General features: G+C 38.0%; 1 protein-coding gene and 1 long non-coding RNA gene across 10 annotated transcripts in view; one reads left to right on the forward strand and one right to left on the reverse strand.

Annotated features, from left to right (window-relative positions):
• nbeaa (neurobeachin a) overlaps nucleotides 1-21,553 on the forward strand; it is a 105,222-nt gene that overhangs the window by 74,810 nt on the left and 8,859 nt on the right. For 2 of the 8 annotated variants that reach the window (XM_028467646.1, XM_028467647.1), the window contains 22 exons: nucleotides 29-156; nucleotides 259-327; nucleotides 411-579; nucleotides 833-1,212; nucleotides 2,176-2,312; nucleotides 4,282-4,436; nucleotides 4,957-5,083; nucleotides 6,924-7,043; nucleotides 8,563-8,696; nucleotides 10,969-11,030; nucleotides 12,916-12,980; nucleotides 13,369-13,477; nucleotides 13,888-14,054; nucleotides 16,434-16,558; nucleotides 16,646-16,795; nucleotides 18,083-18,219; nucleotides 18,351-18,468; nucleotides 18,594-18,696; nucleotides 18,797-18,912; nucleotides 19,558-19,670; nucleotides 19,882-20,022; nucleotides 20,111-20,230. In XM_028467646.1, coding sequence (XP_028323447.1) covers nucleotides 29-156; nucleotides 259-327; nucleotides 411-579; nucleotides 833-1,212; nucleotides 2,176-2,312; nucleotides 4,282-4,436; nucleotides 4,957-5,083; nucleotides 6,924-7,043; nucleotides 8,563-8,696; nucleotides 10,969-11,030; nucleotides 12,916-12,980; nucleotides 13,369-13,477; nucleotides 13,888-14,054; nucleotides 16,434-16,558; nucleotides 16,646-16,795; nucleotides 18,083-18,219; nucleotides 18,351-18,468; nucleotides 18,594-18,696; nucleotides 18,797-18,912; nucleotides 19,558-19,670; nucleotides 19,882-20,022; nucleotides 20,111-20,230 — 2,945 coding nt within the window. Of the gene's footprint in view, nucleotides 1-28; nucleotides 157-258; nucleotides 328-410; nucleotides 580-832; nucleotides 1,213-2,175; nucleotides 2,313-4,281; nucleotides 4,437-4,956; nucleotides 5,084-6,923; nucleotides 7,044-8,562; nucleotides 8,697-10,968; nucleotides 11,031-12,915; nucleotides 12,981-13,368; nucleotides 13,478-13,887; nucleotides 14,055-16,433; nucleotides 16,796-18,082; nucleotides 18,220-18,350; nucleotides 18,469-18,593; nucleotides 18,697-18,796; nucleotides 18,913-19,557; nucleotides 19,671-19,881; nucleotides 20,023-20,110; nucleotides 20,231-21,553 lie in introns of all 8 variants that reach the window. The other 6 variants (XM_028467648.1, XM_028467649.1, XM_028467642.1 and 3 more) reach the window with 3 other exon arrangements.
• On the reverse strand, nucleotides 254-12,236 carry LOC114476252 (uncharacterized). Of its 2 annotated transcripts, none has more exons than XR_003675551.1 (4): nucleotides 11,801-12,236; nucleotides 4,296-5,058; nucleotides 2,115-2,335; nucleotides 254-996 (listed from the first exon to the last, which is right to left on the reverse strand). It is a non-coding gene; the product is annotated as an uncharacterized LOC114476252 (long non-coding RNA). The 2 variants fall into 2 exon arrangements; XR_003675552.1 differs by having other exon boundaries at nucleotides 254-1,168.

Genomic DNA, 21,553 nt, shown 5'->3' on the forward strand with positions numbered 1-21,553 from the left:
TCTGTCTTTGTGTGTGTATTTTCTTTAGTGTGCTGTGTAGCAGTGAGGAACTGCCTGGAGTGCAGGCAGAGACAGAGAGATCGGAGCTCTCTTAAGTCTTCTTTAACCAGCAGCAAGTCACAGGACAGCCTCCACAGTGCCTCCACTGCCAGCAAGGTACACACACGGATCAAACACACATCCTGCTATTGCTCAAAGTCTGACAGAGAAAGATCCAAATGCGTTACAGTTAATGTTTAATTCTCTGTCTGCCGTTAGCAGGATCCAGACCGACTTCTGCAGGATGTTGACATCAATCGCCTCCGAGCTGTGGTTTTCAGAGACGTGGTGAGTTATTTTGTTATAAATATTAAATAAATATAGCAGAGTTTTACTAAAAATAATCCTTTATACTTGTGTTGTTTTTGCAGGATGACAGTAAACAGGCGCAGTTTCTGGCACTGGCTGTGGTTTACTTTATCTCAGTTCTAATGGTATCAAAGTATCGGGATATTTTGGAGCCTCAGCGGGAGATTGGCAGGTCCACCAGCTTATCAGGGAGAAGTATTCGTCACGAGATTAACTCCCCCACCAGTACTGGTATGTTTTTGTTCCATGATATGAAAATATGGATTGGTTTTCTAGTAGGTGTTATAAATAATGTGTAAAGGCACGGAAATGAGACGAGACCAATGCATCATTAAAACAAGGAAAACAATAAGTTACAAAGGAAAAAAAGTGTAAACAGGGGTGATTAACACATCATAGATTGTTACGATTGTTGAAATTTATGACATTTTTCTGCTTTTCTCTCTCTTTTTTCACACTGCACGTTTTCTCTTTCTTCTTCCAGAACATCCATCCTCAGCTTTCTCTGATCGTGACAAACAGACTCCCACCCCAGTGGATGATTCTCCCAGGGCAGGCCTGCCGCACACAGACTCAGGCATCGGCGAGGAAGGCCACGTGGCCGGATCCCTGAACGGCTCGGAGATGGGTCTGGGTCTGGGACTAGGCCTGGTGGGAAGAGAGACAGACAGAGACCGAGACAGAGATATGGGAGGAGGCGGGGGAGGGACGGATCTGCTCTGCAGTCTGTCTGATGTGAGGAGATCTCAGGAGAGCCTTCTGGATTCTCCACACAACCCAGGAAGCTCTGCCTCCAACTCCAGCCAAGCCCCACCTTCCTCTATCTCCAGCATCAGCCAAACAAACAAAGGCATCAATGTCAAGGTTTGTCATTCAGGCTTCACTGCATTATTTATATTAGATATTAGTAAAACATTGGTCAATAAAGCAGTACAGTTTGCACTGTGTGCGTTTATGGTTTTTAATTAACAAAAGCATATTAATCTGACAAAATCTTGCAAAACGGTGGATGTTTATTTATAATCAGCTGAATATTTAACATGAAAAATAGACAAATATTTGTCTCTTTGCCCTCAAAGAACTTTATTTTTCATATTTTTTTATTTTTAAATTACAAAAAAGATGGGGAAAAATTACTTTGCCCTCAAAGAAGTTTATTATTTTTCATATTTTAAATTTTTATATTAATAAAAGAAGGGGGGGGAACTCAATTATACCTGTTCCAAAATATGTGCTTGCACGTTTTATGGTATTTTTTATGCATTTTGAAGAACAATAGCCACAATTTCTTAGCTTTTTCAATAAAGGTTGTATTCATACATGACCCATTTTGTTGTAATAGAGGGGCCTGAACATTTTGCATTCTTCAAAGCGTGGTCGGAACAGAAAAGGTTTGTGAAACACTGCCCTACACCAATATTTTACGGTAAAACCTTGAGTTCTTTGCATGAACCAGTAGACATTTTAGCAGTAAAGTGGCATCAGTAAATTAGACCTGGCTGATTTGTTTAGCTGGATCTAAAAAAGGATCTAAATCACTCAATAATGGCTCTTTTACTCACATTTGATATGCATTAGTTTTAGTAACTAAAAAAATAAATACATCTTTTTTTTGTATAATATGTAAAAAAAATATATATATATATACACAATATACAGTGTTTTGTCCGAAAAGGAGTAGGAAGAAACAATGGCTTTTCATGTCCTACTCCTGATTAATTAAGCTGTCATGCAAACTATGGTATATTCTGAATTGTTGCTCGTACCTCCAGCAGCTCATGTCTCAATTCATAGCCGACAATGTTTGTCTTTCATCCTGAAATACAGGAGATCCTGAAGAGTTTGGTGGCGGCGCCCCTCGACGGCGGGGATTTAGGACAAGAGTCCGGGCCGACGCCTTATCACCCAGACCCAGCCCTGAAGACCCACCCCATGCTGCCCATGCAGTTTCATTCATTTGACAGGTGAGGCGCAATCTCGGGTTGACCTATAAAAGGTAATGAAACAGATGAAGTCAGATGCACAGTGCAGTCTGTCACATTCCTGAATCCATATTTGCTGCTAATTCTAGAAAGACATCAGTAGTTTATTATCTGTTAATATGCTGTAAAGCCCCCATCTAGAAATGTATGTTGTTTACGTATTGTGCTTAACTTTTCTGCATCATATTAATGTATTTTATTCAATTAAATCGATCAAAATGGACAATTAATAGTAAATCATTCCAGTTATTAGTTCATATATCTACTTGCTCTGCGTTATTCAGTATTTATTATTTCATGACACAACAGATTATTTTCTTCTCCCCACTTTAAACAAATTGCTCTTGAACAAACTGCTGAGTGCTGAAGCTACTCAACGTGAATAGACATAAAAACAACAACTATTAAGCTTTGCACTCTTTGCTTCCTCTTTGTGCTACTTCCACGTAGACTTTTTTCTCTAAACATTGCCACTTAAATATCTCCTCTGCAACACTTTGTCTCCCCAACCCTCCTCTGCTGCAGTCCTTGAGAGCAAAGTTATTGATTCCCAGGACGTGTATAATAGATCATAGGAGGCCCCGTATCCATCCACAACATGTCCTCCCCATGATTCAGGCCTATCTACTCTGGTCACGCTGCTCTGAGATCTCTAATCCATCAGCTCGTACAAATTACTTTATATTCACTAATGAGCAACATTTTCAGTGCAAATGTAAAAATCTTTTGCTGTTAGTTTCTTTGGTGTATCCATTATTATAGTACTGATGATGCTTGTTTAAATATTCACAGATGCGTTGCAGTTTTTTACATATTAATACAAAAAATATGTTATAAATTAGTTGTGCAGCTTTGTGCGTAACAGTTCATATTTTTGTCATGACAGATAGCACAGTAAATACTGCAAGTCTGATTTGACTCTGCTTATTTTCTGTAATGATCACAACTGTATCACGCTTGTTTAATTGTTTTTAAAATATTTCAATTTATTTATGTATTTATTTTTACATGGACAATTTAATAACACTTTTTTTTAAAAATCAATCCTGGAATTAAAGCAGTGCTGCTTGTATGTGAAATGAAAAATGATATTTGTGGAGGTTACAGTGTACAATAACCAAAAAAAATCGATTAATTGTAATTTTATTATTGATTGTTACGAATCGATCCTTAAAGAGTAACTAAACCCCCTGGTTTTACCTGACCTGCCACTAGGAGGAAATAAAAAAAAAAAAAAAACCTTGATTGTGGGCGGGGCTCCTGGAGCAGTTAAGACACGCCCAGTCGAGACCATAAAAGCTCTAAAAAACAATCTATGCTAAGCTAACTAGCTACTTAATACTTACTATACCTTTCTATTCACAATTATCTCAATCCAACCAACTCACCACAGACTGTAGAGTCCACAGGTGCTTTTTTTACAGAAGGGGCGGGGCCAACACGATGGTCCAATTACGTCACAGAATCTTGTTCTCAGCCAATAGCAAAAATCAATCGTAATAGCAGGGTTTTTACCCATAGAGTGCAGACATTCTTACATTCTACAAAAAAATATGCCAAATTGAAATACTTTGACCAGGATCAATGAACAGCACTATTTCATACCCAAATACATTTGTTTTCAGCAGTTCTGGCGTTAAGTTACTGTTGAAATTTTTAAATATCTATTATTTTCCTCTTTTTAACTTTTCATACAAACCATGCATGTGATCCTAATTTGGATATTTCTAATATACTACAAAGTAGTGAGGTGAAAAGAAGTAAAATAATTCAGCGCCATTGAAAGGGAGGTCAATATCAAAATCTAATCAATAATCGTTAATAATTGAAAATTGATTTGTAAACCAACCTTAATATTCAATCCACTCTGGTTAGCAAACATCACAATGAAGTGCTGAACGTGGAGTTTAGTGTCTGATGGCTAAGGCTTTGTGTTTTCCATTCCCTGCAGGAGCGTTGTCGTACCTGTTAAGAAGCCTCCTCCCGGCAGCCTGTCAGTCAACACTGTGGGCACGCCCACCACCAGTGGAGCATCCACTGCTGGCAGCACACCCAACATCTTCGCCGCTGCAACGGCAACCCCAAAAAGCATGATTAACACCACGGGTGAGAGATGACTGAATCTAGGCATTTATATGTGTTGACAAAATTAATGGAAAAATATGAACAATGCAATGGATTCTACAAAAGCTGCATGATTTAATGTACTTAGCATGATGATATGATGCTAGTAGGCAGAAATAGAAATATAGTTGTTCTAGAACTGACATCCACGTTTGGAGGTTTTTCTACCACAATCATTGTAGCTGCTTTGTATGCAGGGGTTGTCTGCCTCTCAGACATATTGTACTGTATCATACCTGCACCATTGACAAGCAGGGGATTCATGCCTCGGGATAGGATTCTGTATATTGATTGGAAAGCTATTTTCACAAACAGGGGCCATTAGCAGAGGACACACAGCAGCATGTCCAGTTCAATCCTGTCCAAATTGAATCTGATCAGCAACACTAATGCATTTTCTGTTATTACCGTGTGTCGCGTTAACCCCAATCGTCTGTTTCTCTCTCTCTAATGCTTCTCTAATGTGTCATCACTCTCTGAACTGTCTCTCTGTCCTGTTCAGGGGCAACAGACTCTGCCTCCTCATCCTCTTCCTCCTCATCGTCATTCGTCAACGGTGCGACCAGTAAGAACCTGCCGGCTGTGCAGACGGTGGCACCGATGCCTGAAGACACAATGGAGAGCATGAGGTCAGAAGCATCGAAAAGGCGTGGAAATCATTTCTGGCTCCTTTCGCTCTTTTTTTTCCCCTATTTTAAATACTTTGATTTATGTGTTGATTTGTCTTTTTTCCACCTCATTTCCATCTCTTCATCCTACTGAAATGATCCCCTACAACAAAACAGTTCATTTATAGACATTGTGACAATACAGGGTTTCATTTAGCTAGGATAAGCTAGCATCGAACGTTCTTTTAAGGGATCCTCCAGTGTTTTTACAAATGTGGCCTAAAACCTTTGAAATGTCCTCATTAGAAGATCTATGCCTAACAAAATGCAGTATTTTCCACCATATTTGTTTTTTATTAACGATTAATTCACAGACTGTTGAAGGACTCCTACCCTAAAGGACTTGTGTGTCTTCTACAGTCCGTGATTACTCGCTAACTTCAGCCACCAAAGCGTCAGTTGCGCACTGTTTAAGGGGGAGTTAAGGCCCCTTCGGAGAGCTCTTCTTCTCTGCTTCATTGTCTACTACCAAACCACAGAGTTGGAACCGTCGCCCCCTGCGGTCATAGATAATTTTTTGGGTCACAACTGTTTGTATCCTCTTTCCGTAAACAAAAGAGGGTTACATCAACATCTTTACCTTTTCCTGATTATTTAGAGCAACCAAAAGCAGCGCAAATTGGCATTTTGACCAAAAAAGCTGCTAAATGATCTAAAAAACAGGCTGAACGTTTCACTCCAATAGAACACAATGGGATGTTTACAGGCAAATTATGTCTTCAGTCACGTGATTTCAAGATGCTCTAAAATGCTAAAGTATTCCCATTTTTATTCCCAAGTTAATAAAATAAATATGGTGCAAAATAATGTGTTTTGTCAGGCATAGATCTTCTAATAAGTACAATTCAAAAATGTTAGGCCACATTTGTAAAAACAGTGGAGGATACCTTTAAGCTAGTGTATCACATTTGATGAGTAACACAATACACTTTAATGCTCAAAATTATCCAACCACTAATTCAAAATTACTGTTTATGTTGCAGCTTTTCCAGATCATAAATTAATAAAATATAAAAGTCCCCAAAATTTGATTTGCCATGCTAATTATTTCAGAGAATTTTCTATAAACAAAGCTAGACTGTCTACACACACACACAGATCCAGCTCAGAATCATGGGGCACAGAGCTTATCCCAGTAATAAATCTTCCATGCTTGGAAACTTGCTTGCCTTTCTTCTTCCACTGAGTTAGACACTTAATGATAATATTAAGAAACCAAAGACATTTTTTTGGAAGCCTAACCAATTAAAGCTTAGAGTGAGATTCAGGATTTATTTGAAGTCACATTAAAAGGGTTGTCTGTGTTTTAATGTATTAGATAAAATCAAAAAACAAAAAGAGAAAGAGAGTCACAATCTGAGATGAATTTAGGACAGTGTCGCATTTAATTCTATCCTAAGAAATTTTAGAAATGAGTGGGATTCATGTAAAGTGTGTACAAAATGTGAAAATGTCATTAACATATGTTTGTGTTTTATTTCTGTCCTTAGCTGTGTACATTTTGCTAACAAATATATCAGAAAGTGTGCAGTCTGAGGCATGTAGTCTGATGGAAGCATAAAAATTCTGAGTAAATCCTTTAATTATTGGAGTTATTTGTGCTGTAACTTTAATTGTATTTTCTCTTTAAGAATGTGAGCGGATAACTGTTCTTTCCATGTGAAAGGCTGGGCACGTACGTGTGTGTTTGTGTGTGTGTGTGTGTGTGTGTGTGTGTGTGTGTGTGAGTGTGTGTTCCTTAATCAGTGTACCAGTCTGTATGTGTGTTTCTTTATGTGTGTATGTGTGGTTTGTGTTGCAGTGCCTATTGTGAGGTGGCGCAGTGTGCGCTACGCAGCGGTCAGACGCCCCCTGAGCTCAAGTCTTTTAGCTCCCTGGCAGGCTTCCAGGCTGCCCCCCGAGATGCAGGACAGTGTTTTAGGCAAGAAGAAACTCAACCTGTCCCCATGCGCCTCCCTCTGACCCCCCCACCCCCCAACCCCCTCCACCACACACCACTCTGCTACGCCACAACTTAATGTTCCCGGAAGCCCAATAAAGACAGAACAAAAGTTTTTGCATGATTTCGTTTTTAGGGAAACAGCCTATATATATATATATATATATATATATATATATATATATATATGTATATGTATACTGTATAATTGTATAGGTTTGGGCTTTGACTAAACATAGACAACAATGATATGGTTTATATGTGTGTTTATATTATTCTGATACCACTTCCTGATTATAGATGCAACTTCCTGTGTAAGTAACAAATACATATGTAGGCATACAATGTCAAAAGTAATAGATAGCCAACAAATACACTTAATGATGAATAAAACAAAACAAAAAAATATTGTCCAATGATTACTAATAGACAGTCTAATCTCTCATACACAGGTGACACATTTAGCCTTTCATAACAAGAGCCTCTGATAATGGACGGATTGCATTTGCTTTAACTTTACATTAGGATTAACTTCAATTAAAAAGAACACAATTGTAATTGCTAAATTATTACTTTTAATTTTCTTACCTTTACTTTTATTTTCAACTGTCTTCTCATATTTTTTATGTATTTCATTTGCAGAATATTCTTTTGTTTAAAGTTAAGATCAATGTAATTCATTGGTTAAAAATTAATTGGTCACTTTTTCTCATACCTGATGTTGCTAGCTAATTTGAGTATAATATCACTTGATTAAGCCTTTTCTAACATTCCAAGTTACAAAATTAGTAATACACATATGTATGATTTGTGCTGACAGTTGTATCAGGAAACCAATAATTTTAATTTAACTGCCATTATTACTGATGAACCATGTGTTAATCCTACTACCCCACACAGGAAGTTGTGTCCATATTCATATGTATAATATCACCACCCTAAGAAAAAAGCAGTTTAAAAAACCTAAACATTTAAACCTTTGTTGCTATAAAATGTTTTATTGACGGGAATTAAAGACTAAGAATTCTTAAAATCTAAAACAACAAACCATATACCTCCCTATCTAAAATTCTTTTTAAATATTTCTTTCAATAATGTATTTTTGCATTGTTCTCATTTATATTTTTGCGTTTATAATTAGATTACCATTCATTTCCACCTTTGCATGTGCACACCTTCACAATGCTCATGGCTACCAAAAACACTACATTTCCTAAACAATATTAACCCAGACATACATAGGGATTTGACTTTGAATCGTCATTACTCCTGTTATTTATTATTCTGTGCTGCTATCTCATATTCCTCATTGATCTCTTACCACTATTATCGCTTTCTTTAACGCATGTCTTTTAGCCTCTCTGTGCTACTCCTTAGTTTTCCCCTCATTCCCTTCAACCCACATCTTTACATCAATGTGTTTATTTTGTTTTTTTATAGTCACTCTTATTCTCGTCCAACATTTGTTTAACATTCTTATTGTGCTTTTTGTGTACCACAGCATCACCACCAAGCTGGAGCGTGCTCTGGAGAAGGTGGCCCCCCTGCTGAGGGAGATCTTTGTGGACTTTGCTCCCTTCCTGTCCAGGACGCTGCTGGGTAGCCATGGGCAGGAACTGCTCATAGAAGGTACAGGTGCTGTACACGGCTCCTTTTTCTATAACTGGCGTCTATCTGTGGAGTCTCCATTCAGTGTCCCTCACCGCACGTCTGACACAGTCTGAGAGAAGACGTCACCAGTGTGTGTGTGTGTGTGTGTGCGTGTGTGAGAAAGAGAGAGACAATGAGTGTGGCTGTGTTCGAAATGGCATACTCTGTACTACGCACTACAAACTCAATATAGTATAGTATAGTATACACTGTCTACTATATACTATAAGTATGATTAGGAGGATTATACGGCCGGGTCAACGCATCGACGTAATCGATGACGTCGTTCGACCAAAACAAAGATGGCGGCGCCAGAGAATAACTAACGCGAGTTGCTCCTCTGAGTTTCTTTAGGTATTTTATTTTTTATTGAATGCTACCTCTGACTCTTAATGCATTATTTTGTACTTTTATATTCTTACTTGAACTTTATTTCAGAATGTTGAGTTGAAGAGCAATAAACATATATTGCAACGTTAAGGAATTCATGTTTTTTCATTTTTTTATTTTAGATTTGTAAATCAACATGTATAAATTACTTTTAGTCAATTAATGGGTAGATAATCGAATCAAACTGGAAAAATGAATCGTTAGATTAATCGATGCATCTGAAAAATAATCGCTGGATAAAATTATCGTTTATCCCAGCCCTAGTGGAGTAGGATGACCGTTCCCACTGAAGTATACTTCCAAGTTTCCCAAGATGCATTTTGAACCTACAACGACAAAAACCTTAAGCACACTGAGGCTAAATATCTCTGGTGATTCGTAAACCTTTGAAAGTTTTAAGCGAGAAAGTCACTAAGTAAAATATCAACATGTGCTCATTTGATCCATAAAACTCGCAGAAACACATTTCATGCCAACATTTCTGAGATTTTCGGAGACTCTCCATTGTTCTACTGACAAAACTTCCGGTTAACTTCAAAACAAGAGCCCTATTTACAAAAGCGTTAAAAAGGGAATGTTTGATTTTTAGCTTGAAACCGGTCCCAGGAATGCATCATTGCATGTATGACTAGAGTGCCCACCGTGCATACTTAAAATAGGGTATAGTATACATTGGGGTATTTCTCGCATACTCAATCTTTCCATACTATTTAATGTGAACACACTACATAATAATATTGTATGTTAGTATGCCATTTCGAACACAACTTGTGTGTCTTTGAGCTGGCTGCTTCACTCATTCGTCGAGCAGGTATGATGTCACTATTTTTTGCACTATTTTAGACATATTTTAATAGATCAGCTTATTTAAATACAGTTTTGTCTTCAAAGGCACCAAATGTATCACGTTCCTGCTCCGCCCACCTGCTTCCTGTCATGTGATCCACTGTCTCAGTGTTGATCTCTGCCTATTTCTCCTCCTCCTCCTTCTCCTCTTCTGTTTCTCTGCTGTTTGTTTTTGTCTTTTCTGTCGCATGATCGTTATTAAAGTTACTGCACTGCTTGGGTAACTAAATCATTTATCTGAGAGAATTCTAATGTTGTGCTACGCCATTCAACCCCAACTAGCGGCCCCCGGGCCAGATTCGGGCCCGCTGGAGCCACATATCTGGCCCTGCAACGACCCTGACACGACTTCACAAACTGTCATTACATGGAATAAAAGGGAGATCGATTGATTGTGTTCGTCATGTACAGTAACTGCAGTCGTCTCTTATACTACAAATATTTGACCATACATGTCATATATCAAAATGATCGTTGGGTTCTCTATTTTCTCTTAAAATTGACTTGTTTTATCATGTCATGAGGACTTTAAGTCAAAAGTGTGATCATTTGAGCACTTTCCCCCATAAGACACAATGCGCTCGATCTGTGTTATTGATCAGACAGTTCTTCTGTGCCTTTAAATAATTAAAATGCTAATGTTGGATGTTTTTTTTTTTTTTTTTTTTGAGTGCATTTTCTGTCTTGTGTCACTCAGCATATACTTTGAGTATTACACAAGCCGTTACAACAACTACAGTATTAACAATAAAAATAATACCACCAATAATGGTGGAAACCACATCTGTACATAATAATACTTAAAAATTAGGAAAACAGACAATTTGGCCCTTGACTTGATAACTTTGACAAAATGTGGCCCCCGGGCTAAAGTTATTGGGGAACCTTGTGTTACGCAGGGGTTTGGGGGTCTGTTGGGGATTGCAAATCTTTTTTAAATTACACAGCTTATTATGTGTGTGTGTGTGTAAGAGTGTGAAAAGTGAGGCTTCTGACTTTGCTGTGGTTCTTTGTGGTGCAGGTCTGGTGTGTATGAAGTCCAGCACGTCTGTGGTGGAGCTTGTGATGCTACTGTGTTCTCAGGTTGGTGACCCCTCCCATTCTCTCGCTTTGCTCTGCTCCCTTTTTTCTTTACACCAGTTTTTTCAACCTTGGGGTCATGACCCCATGTGGGGCTGCCTGGAATTTAAATGGGGTGACCTGAAATGTCTAATAATTGATTAAAAAATAATTACTGACTGAAAATATACATATATAAAAATTCAACTATTAAATTCTTTGTATTAAATCTATAAATTATATTAATTTATATATTAAATTCTTATATATAAGATGGCTATTGTTGTAATTAGTGCTATATAAAAAATTTTATCATTATTAAATTATTTTCTTAATTCAACACACAATTTTCAACAACTGTATAATTCTATACTTTCACTTTCTCAAATATAAATCTAGTTTAAATAAAAGGCAGTATAAAAATATCTGAGCTGGTGCAATTTGTCACTAATCCTGGCTTCTTTGTATCTTTAGCACTGTATGAAAAAAAAATGATAAAAAACTATTTCTGGGGTCACCAGAAATTTGTGATATCGAAATGGGGTCACGAGCCAAAAAAAGTTTGGGAACCACTCCTCTACACATTTTCAAAACTCAAACTCACGTCACAAATCAAACTAAAACTCAGAGCTTTTGAACTTCCAATTCACACATGAAGCGAACAACTTATTGATCTGTCCTTTAAGGCAGGCTGGACTTGAGTAATAAGTGGATTGCAGATGTACAGGACAGGACATTTAATGAACGTTTGAAAACAGGATGAATACATGTTTTTAACAAAAACTGACACTTACTGTTAGAGATCTTTCCATTTGCGACGTGGTTGACTCATTTCTTCTTCATGTAACCCCGGAAATGTTGACTCTTCTCACTGTCCAGCCCAAGAAAAAGAAATCAGTTGTACTCCGTTCTTGCTTGTCATCGCTCTTCCCTACTTTCCTTTCTTCTTTTCCTGCTCCATATTCCGTCTTTCCGTCTCCATTTTTCTGGGTAAAATACTGGATTGCCTTCACTTTCTTCTCTCTCCACTTCACCCTCAATCTCCTGACACTCCCTTTCCTCTCCTCCACTTTTCTGGTTGGCTTCTCGTCAGCATGTATAGTATTACAACTGGCTTCGGTCTCGTCTGCCATTAGAGGCCCGGGAGAGCGAACCCTATCCTGGAAATCGATCCTGTTGATGGGAGGATGTAACAGGAGACGGTCCCATGTGTCCTTCACAGCCCTGAGAGCTGCTGGAGCTAATGGTGCACTGTTATTTGAAGGCTTTCAGCAGCACATATAGAACGAGCTCCTCTCTATTATGCTCTATCTTTCAGCAGGCGGCCATCTTTTTACATTGTTCTGCTTATTTGAACATATTTCTATATTTATCAGATAAATCCACAGTGTAGACAACATAGATTGATAACGCAAAGATTATTTGCTTGAAAAAAGGTTGAAATTGTCCCTCAAAAGTTTGTTTTGATCTCCACTGTAAAACATTATTTTACTGACATTGTCAGAAAAAGTTTTACGCATTGCATTGTGGGCCGTGCTCTGATCATTCTGCGTAAACTTCAAAATAAACATCCCATCTTGCGACATCTGTCATGTGTTGGGAAGAATATAGTAAAAACACTTTAATGCATTCGTTTATGGGACTCCACATCCCATAATGCAATGCGTAAAACTTTTTTGACAATATCAATAAGAGAGTGTATACAAAACAAACTATCAAGTGCCAATTTCAACATTTTACATCTTTTTATTGTAACAAATTATCTTTAATTTATTGATCTATGAAGCCTACACTCTGGATGTATCTGATCAAAAGAAATTTGTCTCCAGCAGCTTCAATTTTATTTAAAAAAAAAATAAAAATAATTCTTCCAGTTGCAAAATTATCCTCTCATACCTTTTTTTGGCAGGAGTGGCAAAACTCCATTCAGAAGAATGCTGGACTGGCCTTTATTGAGCTCATCAATGAGGGAAGGTAATCAATCCATCACACCCAGGAATGATCATTCAACATCAAACACACACACACACATACACATACACATACACACACATACACATACACATACACATTAAGCAGTAATAACACCAAAGCTGTTATTAGTGCTTAGAATTCAATGTGTGTAACAGAGTCCTGCTAGGATAACTGCACAGAGCCGTTTGTGTGCAGCAGGGAGTCAAATCATTAGACTGCAATTAACTTTACAACTGGCTGTGCTGCTTCGTTTTATGTCTTTGTGTCTGTTTATTAAAACCCTAATTATTAGCGTTTCTTTATTAAACATGTTGGAAAGAGCATGAATTAAAGGACAAACACGTCCTCACCCATGTGGACTTCCTCGTGTTTCCCACTCTTTTCCCAGACTGCTGTGCCACGCCATGAAGGATCACATTGTGCGTGTGGCCAACGAAGCTGAGTTCATCCTGAACAGGCAGAGGGCTGAGGATGTACACAAGCATGCTGAATTTGAGGTACAAACAGTAAATATTAGTCTATAGGTTATTTGATTTTTATTCTTTCAGATTTTGGCTGATTTTCATGAATATTTTCAATTAGTTTTGCTGATATTTGCAATTTTTTAAAACTGTCCTTTAAACAGCCTCAAAATTGATTGAAATGTTTGTGTGTGTTATAACTGCATGAAGATATTTGCATATTTTTTTAAGTTTTCTGCAAGTCTTCTGTTTTTGTGTGAGTTTATAGCTATTTTGCTTCCTTATAACATTGAAAAACAAGCTTCACTGCCCTGTTAGTGCCTTATCTCTTCTGTGTGTTTTTGTTTCTATTTCTACACAGCTAGAAATAGATGAACTGTGATACACGCTCTTATCAGAGTTTTATGTTACTTTTTTTCAAATCTTTCCCTCCCTCCCCTCTCCAGTCTAACTGTGCTCAGTATGCTGCGGATCGGAGGGAGGAGGAGAAAATGTGCGATCACCTCATCAGCGCTGCCAAGCATCGAGATCATGTGACAGCGAACCAGCTCAAACAAAAGATCCTTAACATCCTGACCAATAAGCACGGAGCATGGGGGACAATGTCGCAGAGGTACGAGAAAAGCGGGCAAACTTCAGCCTAAAATTGGTAGCTTCATAAATGTGATATTATGTGAACGACATATTAAAAAAAAAAGCAGTTAGGACGAGCATCTATGACCCAGTTTCACATTTCATCCCTTATCACATACATAAATGTGTACATTAACACATTTTCTTGTCTTTAAAACACATCTTAGTTGATGAGAGAAAATTTACATTCTGACAAAGATGTTGCCAGCATCAGCCGGTGTTGTGATTTAGATCAAATCAATGTAAATCAGCTATAGGTTTTTACTTTCCTTGTCAACGGGAATTTATAGGAATAAATGGGAATTTATTAAATTAAAGGTTGGCCCGTAACAGGGATCTTGCAATATGGTTGGGAAAATATATTTTAGTATCATCCTGATTTCATGCAAATATACTTGAGAATAGGAAGAGGCCAGAGCAATCTGTGTATCATTCGTTCGTTCGTTTTTCATTATGTAACAAAAACAAAAAAGAACACTCATAATTTGATATTTGTTTCCAAAATCCGGAAGTGAAGCGTTACACATTCCGAGATATCTTTAGCTCTGCAACACGTAGGGGTCTCTAAATCCTCCGAAATGTCTGTGAGGAGGTTCTGTGCCCAACACCAGCTAAAGCGAAAAGGACACGTTTTGGATGCACAGTCTTATCATGCCGAACTGCCGTTAGCATAGCCGTTAGCGTCGGATGAGAGTACACTTCCGGGTCACGTACTTTGGCAATTCGGTAATGGAGAAAACGAATAAAGGTGTTCGTTTTCCATTTTTCGTTTTCAGTACTGAAGCAAAAGAGCTTGAATTTGAAAAACAAATATCAAATAATGAGTGTTTTTTTCGTTTTTCATGTTTTTGTTACATAATGAAAAACGAATGAACGATTGATACACGGATTCAGAGCCTTTTTTTATTTTTAGAGCTGGGTTGTGTCATTTTATTCAAATTGAAAAATACAGGAGAGGGCAGATGAGTAATATTTTACTTAACATTGATGTTTTACTGTGAAAAAAATGATTTGTCTATCAAATAATTCAACAAACATTGCACTGTCTGTGCCTGAAGAGCAGTTAATAATTATTGAAAGAAAAAAAAAATATATATATAATAATAGAAATAATATACATAATAATATATAGAAAATAATAATCAGTGCTGCTGTTTTTTGCACTTGAGATTTTCAGCGTATTGGGTTGAAATCACATTTTTAATGTTTAAGATTCCATTACTTTCTCCAAGTCCTAAAAAACAAGTTTTGCGAAGTTCTACTTATACATAAATATGTTGAAATGTGTTTTTTATTGTATTATTTTATTTTCCAATTCAATTCAACTGTATTTATTTAGTGCAAAATACAACAAAGTCATCTCAAAGCGCTGAACAAAATATAAAGTCCTTAGTAAAAAAGAAAGAACCCAACAAGATCCACATGAACAAGCATTTAGCAACAGTGGGAAGAAAAAACTCCCTCTTTTGTATAGAAAGAAATCTCCAGCGTGGATGCTAATATTTACTTTTGGATATGGTACATGTATTTGAAAAAATGACTCAAAATTTCCGGTTAATTAAAATAAAAAATGTCCATGAAAAGTCTATTTTTTAATATTCCCAAAATTCCTGAGCATAAGTTCCAGTGTAAATTTGCTGGAAATAAAGCAGAAATTGATCGGACATAAACTTGAGCTTATTTTCCTGTCATAAGCCACAGAAATCAGAAATCTTACACATAATCGTAATGCTGCCTCCTCTTGTAGTTGAGCACATTTTAAAATCATGACATTAGAAATATTTAAATTCATGTAATTTGACTTAAAGGAGCATAGAGCGGGATTTGTGAAAAAATAAACATAAATTTTAAGTCTTTTAATGCTAATGGGTGATGAAGCGTTCAAAACCTAAGAGAATTTATCCCTATTGCCTTGAACAGATTGTGTGATACGTTTTGTACTGCTGTTCTGGGTAGTTCTGCAGACATGACGTCAAATAACGTTCGTTGGCTTGGAGAGGCGGATCGGGCCGCATTTTCTCATCCGAATCCGACCCAACAGTGAAAACCTCATTTTTTCCTTAAAAAAATTAAATATTTACATTTGTTGTAGTGTAAGCACCAATTTTATTAACTAACAACTGTTAATGTCAACATCAAACAGTTGATGCGTGCCCCCGCAGTGGCTTGACTGATGACTGCAGTTACACTAACCACCGTGGTGTCACTATGGAGTCTGATTTCTAGATGCTGTCCTAGTATGTGCTCCTTTAAACAGATGCAGAGTTAATGTTAATTCTCATGATTTAAAAAAGTGTGGGTTTTGTAGAAGATCAGTGTAACGTTGTTTTCTTTGCTCCTCCCCTTTTCCTCTCTTTAGCCAGTTACACGACTTCTGGCGTCTTGACTACTGGGAGGACGACCTGAGGAGGAGACGGAGGTTTGTACGAAACGCTTTTGGATCCACGCACGCTGACGCGCCACTCAAAGCCCTGGAAGACTACGGTATGCGTCATGTGATGTGTGTCACAAACATTGTAAAGGTTTGTGTTCCTACACTAATGTTTGCACCTCAAACACTCACCTCCACAGAGACGGAAGAAGAGGAGGAGGGGCTTAAGTCCAAAAAGACTTTCCGCAGCCAATCGGTGGTCGCCCAGAACCCGGAAGCTGAACTAATGTTGGAGGGTGACGATGACGCTGTGAGCCTCCTACAGGAGAAAGAGATTGATAACCTCGCTGGTAAGACACAAAGATATTCATATCCAGTCTTAATTTCAATAAAATTAAGACTTTTATTGAATTTGACTAAACAGGAAACTGTCTATAACTTTTATTTTAGCACGTTTCCGTCCCAGACTTTTTACCTCCAAAGGCAAGTTTGAAGTTTTAAAGCTGCACTAATCCCCTGGTTGGCTTTTTGCGAAGACGAATCAACGAAGACGAGGAACTAATAATTCACTAAAAACTGACGCTAATTTTCACTACATGTTTTAATCCAAAGGTTGACATTTGACTGACCCTTTACGATTACAGGCAAAGTAGAAGAAAAGTAAATCATGTAGTTTGACTAACATTTGTGACACGTCATGAGAAAACCAGGAACTTGTTGCCTATTGTGTGTTTTGAGTTATTTACAGATTCCAACTGTATCACACGCAGAAGTCAAATAATATTTAAAGAAGTTATGAGCATTTATATGTCGTCACGGTGTTCAAAGATTGTGAAATTTTCGTCACCTCAGAAAAGGCTGCGCATTTGCATAAACCCAACCTCCCAGCAATTGTGAATTGCTGTTAAAACTGTTTTAATGTGATTTATCCACAATTAATAACTTTCCATTAAGTATACATATGAATTGAAGCTGTCACAAACAGTTGAACTTTTACGCCTTTTATGTTTGGCCTTTATCAGATGAGCTGACGTGTTTGACTCAATGCGACGCAACAATAGGAAAAAAAAACATAGAATTCCATCTTAAATTGATTATTTCTGTGAGTAAAGAAGTGAGGAGGAGAAGGAAGCGAAGTGTCTGGAACGAGAGACTCTGGTGCGTGTTTTTTTAATGTCCGATGACGCTGCGATGAACACACGCCCCTGAAGCAGCGTTTGAAGGACTCAGAATAGATGCTTTAGTAGCTGTGTGTTTTACTTCAACGGGCAGTTTATTGGCCAAATACAATAACAAGAGTGTGTGTGGATAGCCAAAAATAATTACTATGTTGATTCCACAGCTGCAAATACATTTTCAGAGACAAAGTTTACCATTTGAAAACCTCAGATACTGTTATCTGGATTATGGAGTGCTTTCTTTATAACTTTCACTAGCATATTTCGCCAAAAAATTAAGGTTTTTCTTCTTTTTCTCTATTTTCTCATATCCGACTTGTTCCTGGGTTTCTCATCAGGCGTCATATTTAATTACTCTGTTGTTTATATTTTTGATTATTTTTTTAGTTTTCCTTTTTCCATTCCTTTTGGTATTATGTGTTAGTGTTGGTATAGCAGAGTGTTGATGTGTTTCCCCAGGTCCGGTGGTACTGAGTACTCCTGCACAGTTGGTCGCTCCAGTAGTCGTGGCTCGAGGGACTCTGTCCATCACCACCACTGAAATCTACTTTGAGGTCGATGAGGACGATCCCGCATTCAAGAAGATGAACTCTAAAGTGAGAGAATGCTGAGATTCTATTCCCTTACGGGAAAAAAAGAAGAAAGAGAAAATTCTCTTGACTTAAAAGTGAATGATTTTTTCAATTCCTTCATTTGTCTCTCTTTTGTTTGATATGTTTTTCTGCAGGTTCTGGCCTACTCTGAGGGTTTACATGGCAAATGGATGTTCAGTGAAATCCGAGCCGTGTTCTCCAGACGGTACCTGTTGCAGAACACGGGTCTTGAGGTCTTCATGGCTAACAGAAGTATGTTTCTCCTGTGAAACTGTGTGTAATCTGAATGCCTGCCTGTATTTCAACAAAAGTTATTGTTTTTAATATCACTAAGTGATTCAACGTGTTGAAGATGTCTTTCATTGTGGTCTCTGCAGCGTCGGTGATGTTTAACTTCCCTGACCAGGCCACAGTCAAACGGGTAGTTTACAGTCTCCCACGGGTGGGCGTAGGAACGAGTTATGGTCTGCCACAAGCGAGGTAAGCCTGAGACGTCTGTGGGAGAAAGGAAATGACAACATTTCAATAAAGGTTTTGCAGCATGTTTTATTGTGTGTCCGTGTGTGTGTGTTTGTTGAAGGCGGATCTCCCTGGCCACCCCTCGTCAGCTCTTTAAGTCGTCCAACATGACTCAGCGCTGGCAGAGACGGGAGATCTCCAACTTTGAGTACCTGATGTTCCTCAATACTATCGCAGGTAAGGGAACGAACCATGTGTGGTCCTAGAGAGCCCCTGTCCTGCATGTTTTTGGTGCTCCTCTTTTCCACCACATCTGATTGTAAAAAGTAGCTCATGATCAGCTGCATAATGGTGATGCCATCATTAGATTCAGGTGTGTTGGAGTTAATAACAATTTCACAATTGTTAGTAGCTGTATGTGCTTATATGAATATGTAAGAGTGTGTTGCCAAATCCTCCATTTGCACTCTGTATGACCACATTATTACACTATACATTGCTCTGATAATGTAAATTATTTACACTGAGGAATTTAGTTATTCAATAATATAGCAGAGGTTTTATGTTTCTTTAAAAAACATGGTTGAACAGCGAAAAAATTATTCTTTTTAACCCAGAGATGGTATCTTTTATCAAAGTCGGGGGCCACAAAAATCTATTGTCTGATCCGGGGCCACATTATCAACATTATGTCAGTAGTTAAAATGATGACTCATCTGAGCAATAATACCAAACAAAGGGATTGGTGCATTTTTCTTGTCATTTTGTGTATTTCTGGAGTATTTTGGGGTGTTACTGAAGTCATGTTGTATGTTTTTTTTGTTTTTTGTGTGTATTTTTTGTTTTCATTTTCATTTTTTTTAACCCCTTCTGCCTTTGCAGGGAGGACCTACAATGATTTGAACCAGTACCCCATCTTCCCCTGGGTTCTGACTAACTATGACTCTGAGGAGCTCGATCTCACTCTACCTGGAAACTTCAGAGACCTTTCTAAGGTGAGAGCATCAACACTCATTGGATCAGTTTTAAACAAACAGCATATGTACAGTCATGAATTGGAAAAAAAATGCTACAAATTCAGATCAAGCAGCACCAGGTTGATGATTATGTCACAATGAACTATTTTTACTCTACCATTAAGAAAAATAAATACAACCTAAAGAAAAAGGCGTAATATTTATCCGAAATGACTCTTAACTTTTTCAGCCTATCGGTGCCCTGAACCCAAAGAGAGCTGCATTTTACGCAGAGCGGTATGAGACGTGGGACGACGACAGCACACCATCCCACCACTACACGACCCTGTATTCAACCGCTCACTCCACACTCATGTGGATGCTCAGAATAGTGAGTTATGTGCACATTGTCACTGTGCTCAGTTTGCACATGGACTCATAACCCAGAGAAAGAATGGAATGTGTTTCTGCGTTTGTAGGAACCCTTCACCACGTTTTTCCTCAATGCTAATGACGGAAAGTTCGATCACCCAGAGAGAAGCTTCTCTGGCATTGGCTGCTCGTGGAGGAACTGTCAACGAGACACAGCTGATGTAAAGGTAAACACAGGACAGAGATGTGACGACTCCAGCTACATGACCTGGACTCGAGTCACAAATTTGACGATTTTAGACTCGATTTGACAAATTAACGAAGGACTTTCAACTCGACTTAGACTTGAAAACAAATGACTTTTGACTTAACTCAGACTTCAGCTTGTTGACTCTGGAAGACTTGACTTTCTATCTTTCTATGACAAAAGTATTTATAAAATTATTATTAATGATCAATAAGTCTGCTCAAACCCCTGCAGGATGGCACTTTGATTGACAGGTCCACCTTTAAAGAAACTGACAGCCAATCAGGAAGAGCTAATGCCGCCCCTCCCATCCGTGCTACATCGGCAGCACGCCCCAAATGGCTGGATCCTGTTCTTCTTCCCATCCGACCCCCTCCCCCAGCCCACCTCCTACCTAACCCTACCCACGTGCCTTGTCTCGTGTTCTTTGACTGTGTCCTGCTTAAATTTATGTTTGCGGAGGCGTTTTTTCCTGGTTTTACACTGCCTTCTCTGTTCAGGGAAATCAGTCTCAAACTTCCCCTCACCTCTCCTCCTGTTGTTCATCCCATTTTCACCTAAATATGTGGGCGCCGCAAATGGCTGCTCCGGTGTGTTGATGTGTATCTTTTGCTGCAACTACCAAGTCAAATTCCTAGTATTGTTCTAAACTGTACCTGGCAAATAAAGCTGATTCTGATTCTGATTCTGAAAACTTCAGCTGGGCTGAGACGTCCGCGCACTAGCAGAGAAAATGATTCCAAGAGTGATATCCTTTAGATTTAAAGATTATAGGCAAGGCAAGGCAAGGCAAATTTATTTATATAGCGCATTTCATACTCAAGGCAACTCAATGTGCTTTACATGATAAAAATATACCGCCATTAACATTTGATTAGGAAAAAGTTTACCTTGTTCTACTTCCCGGTATGATTATTGTTTGTTTGGTGGATTGATTTTATAAATGCATAATGTCAGATTATATCACTATTATTGACAAACATGTTTAAGTAATTCATAGTTTATATCAGTTGAATAAGGTTGCTCTGTAGAATGGGACTAGCTGTGGTACAATTTCTACTCGTGACTTGTTAAGACTTGTAAATTATACTTGAGGACTTTTGACTTGAATGGTCTTGACTGACTTGACCTGGAACTTTAGTGACTTGTTCCCACCTCTGCTACATGATCAACTGACTAAAGTCTATCACTGTTTTGAAGGAGGAGAAGATATTTGTTTCAGCTAAAAATAGGAATCACTTTGAGGAAGATCTTTGTCATGTCTGTAAAGAAAGTGATGTAACTCCATTGAGTTGATTATATT

The sequence above is a fragment of the Gouania willdenowi genome, chromosome 14 (assembly GCF_900634775.1).
Source record: "Gouania willdenowi chromosome 14, fGouWil2.1, whole genome shotgun sequence".
Lineage (NCBI taxonomy): Eukaryota > Metazoa > Chordata > Actinopteri > Blenniiformes > Gobiesocidae > Gouania > Gouania willdenowi.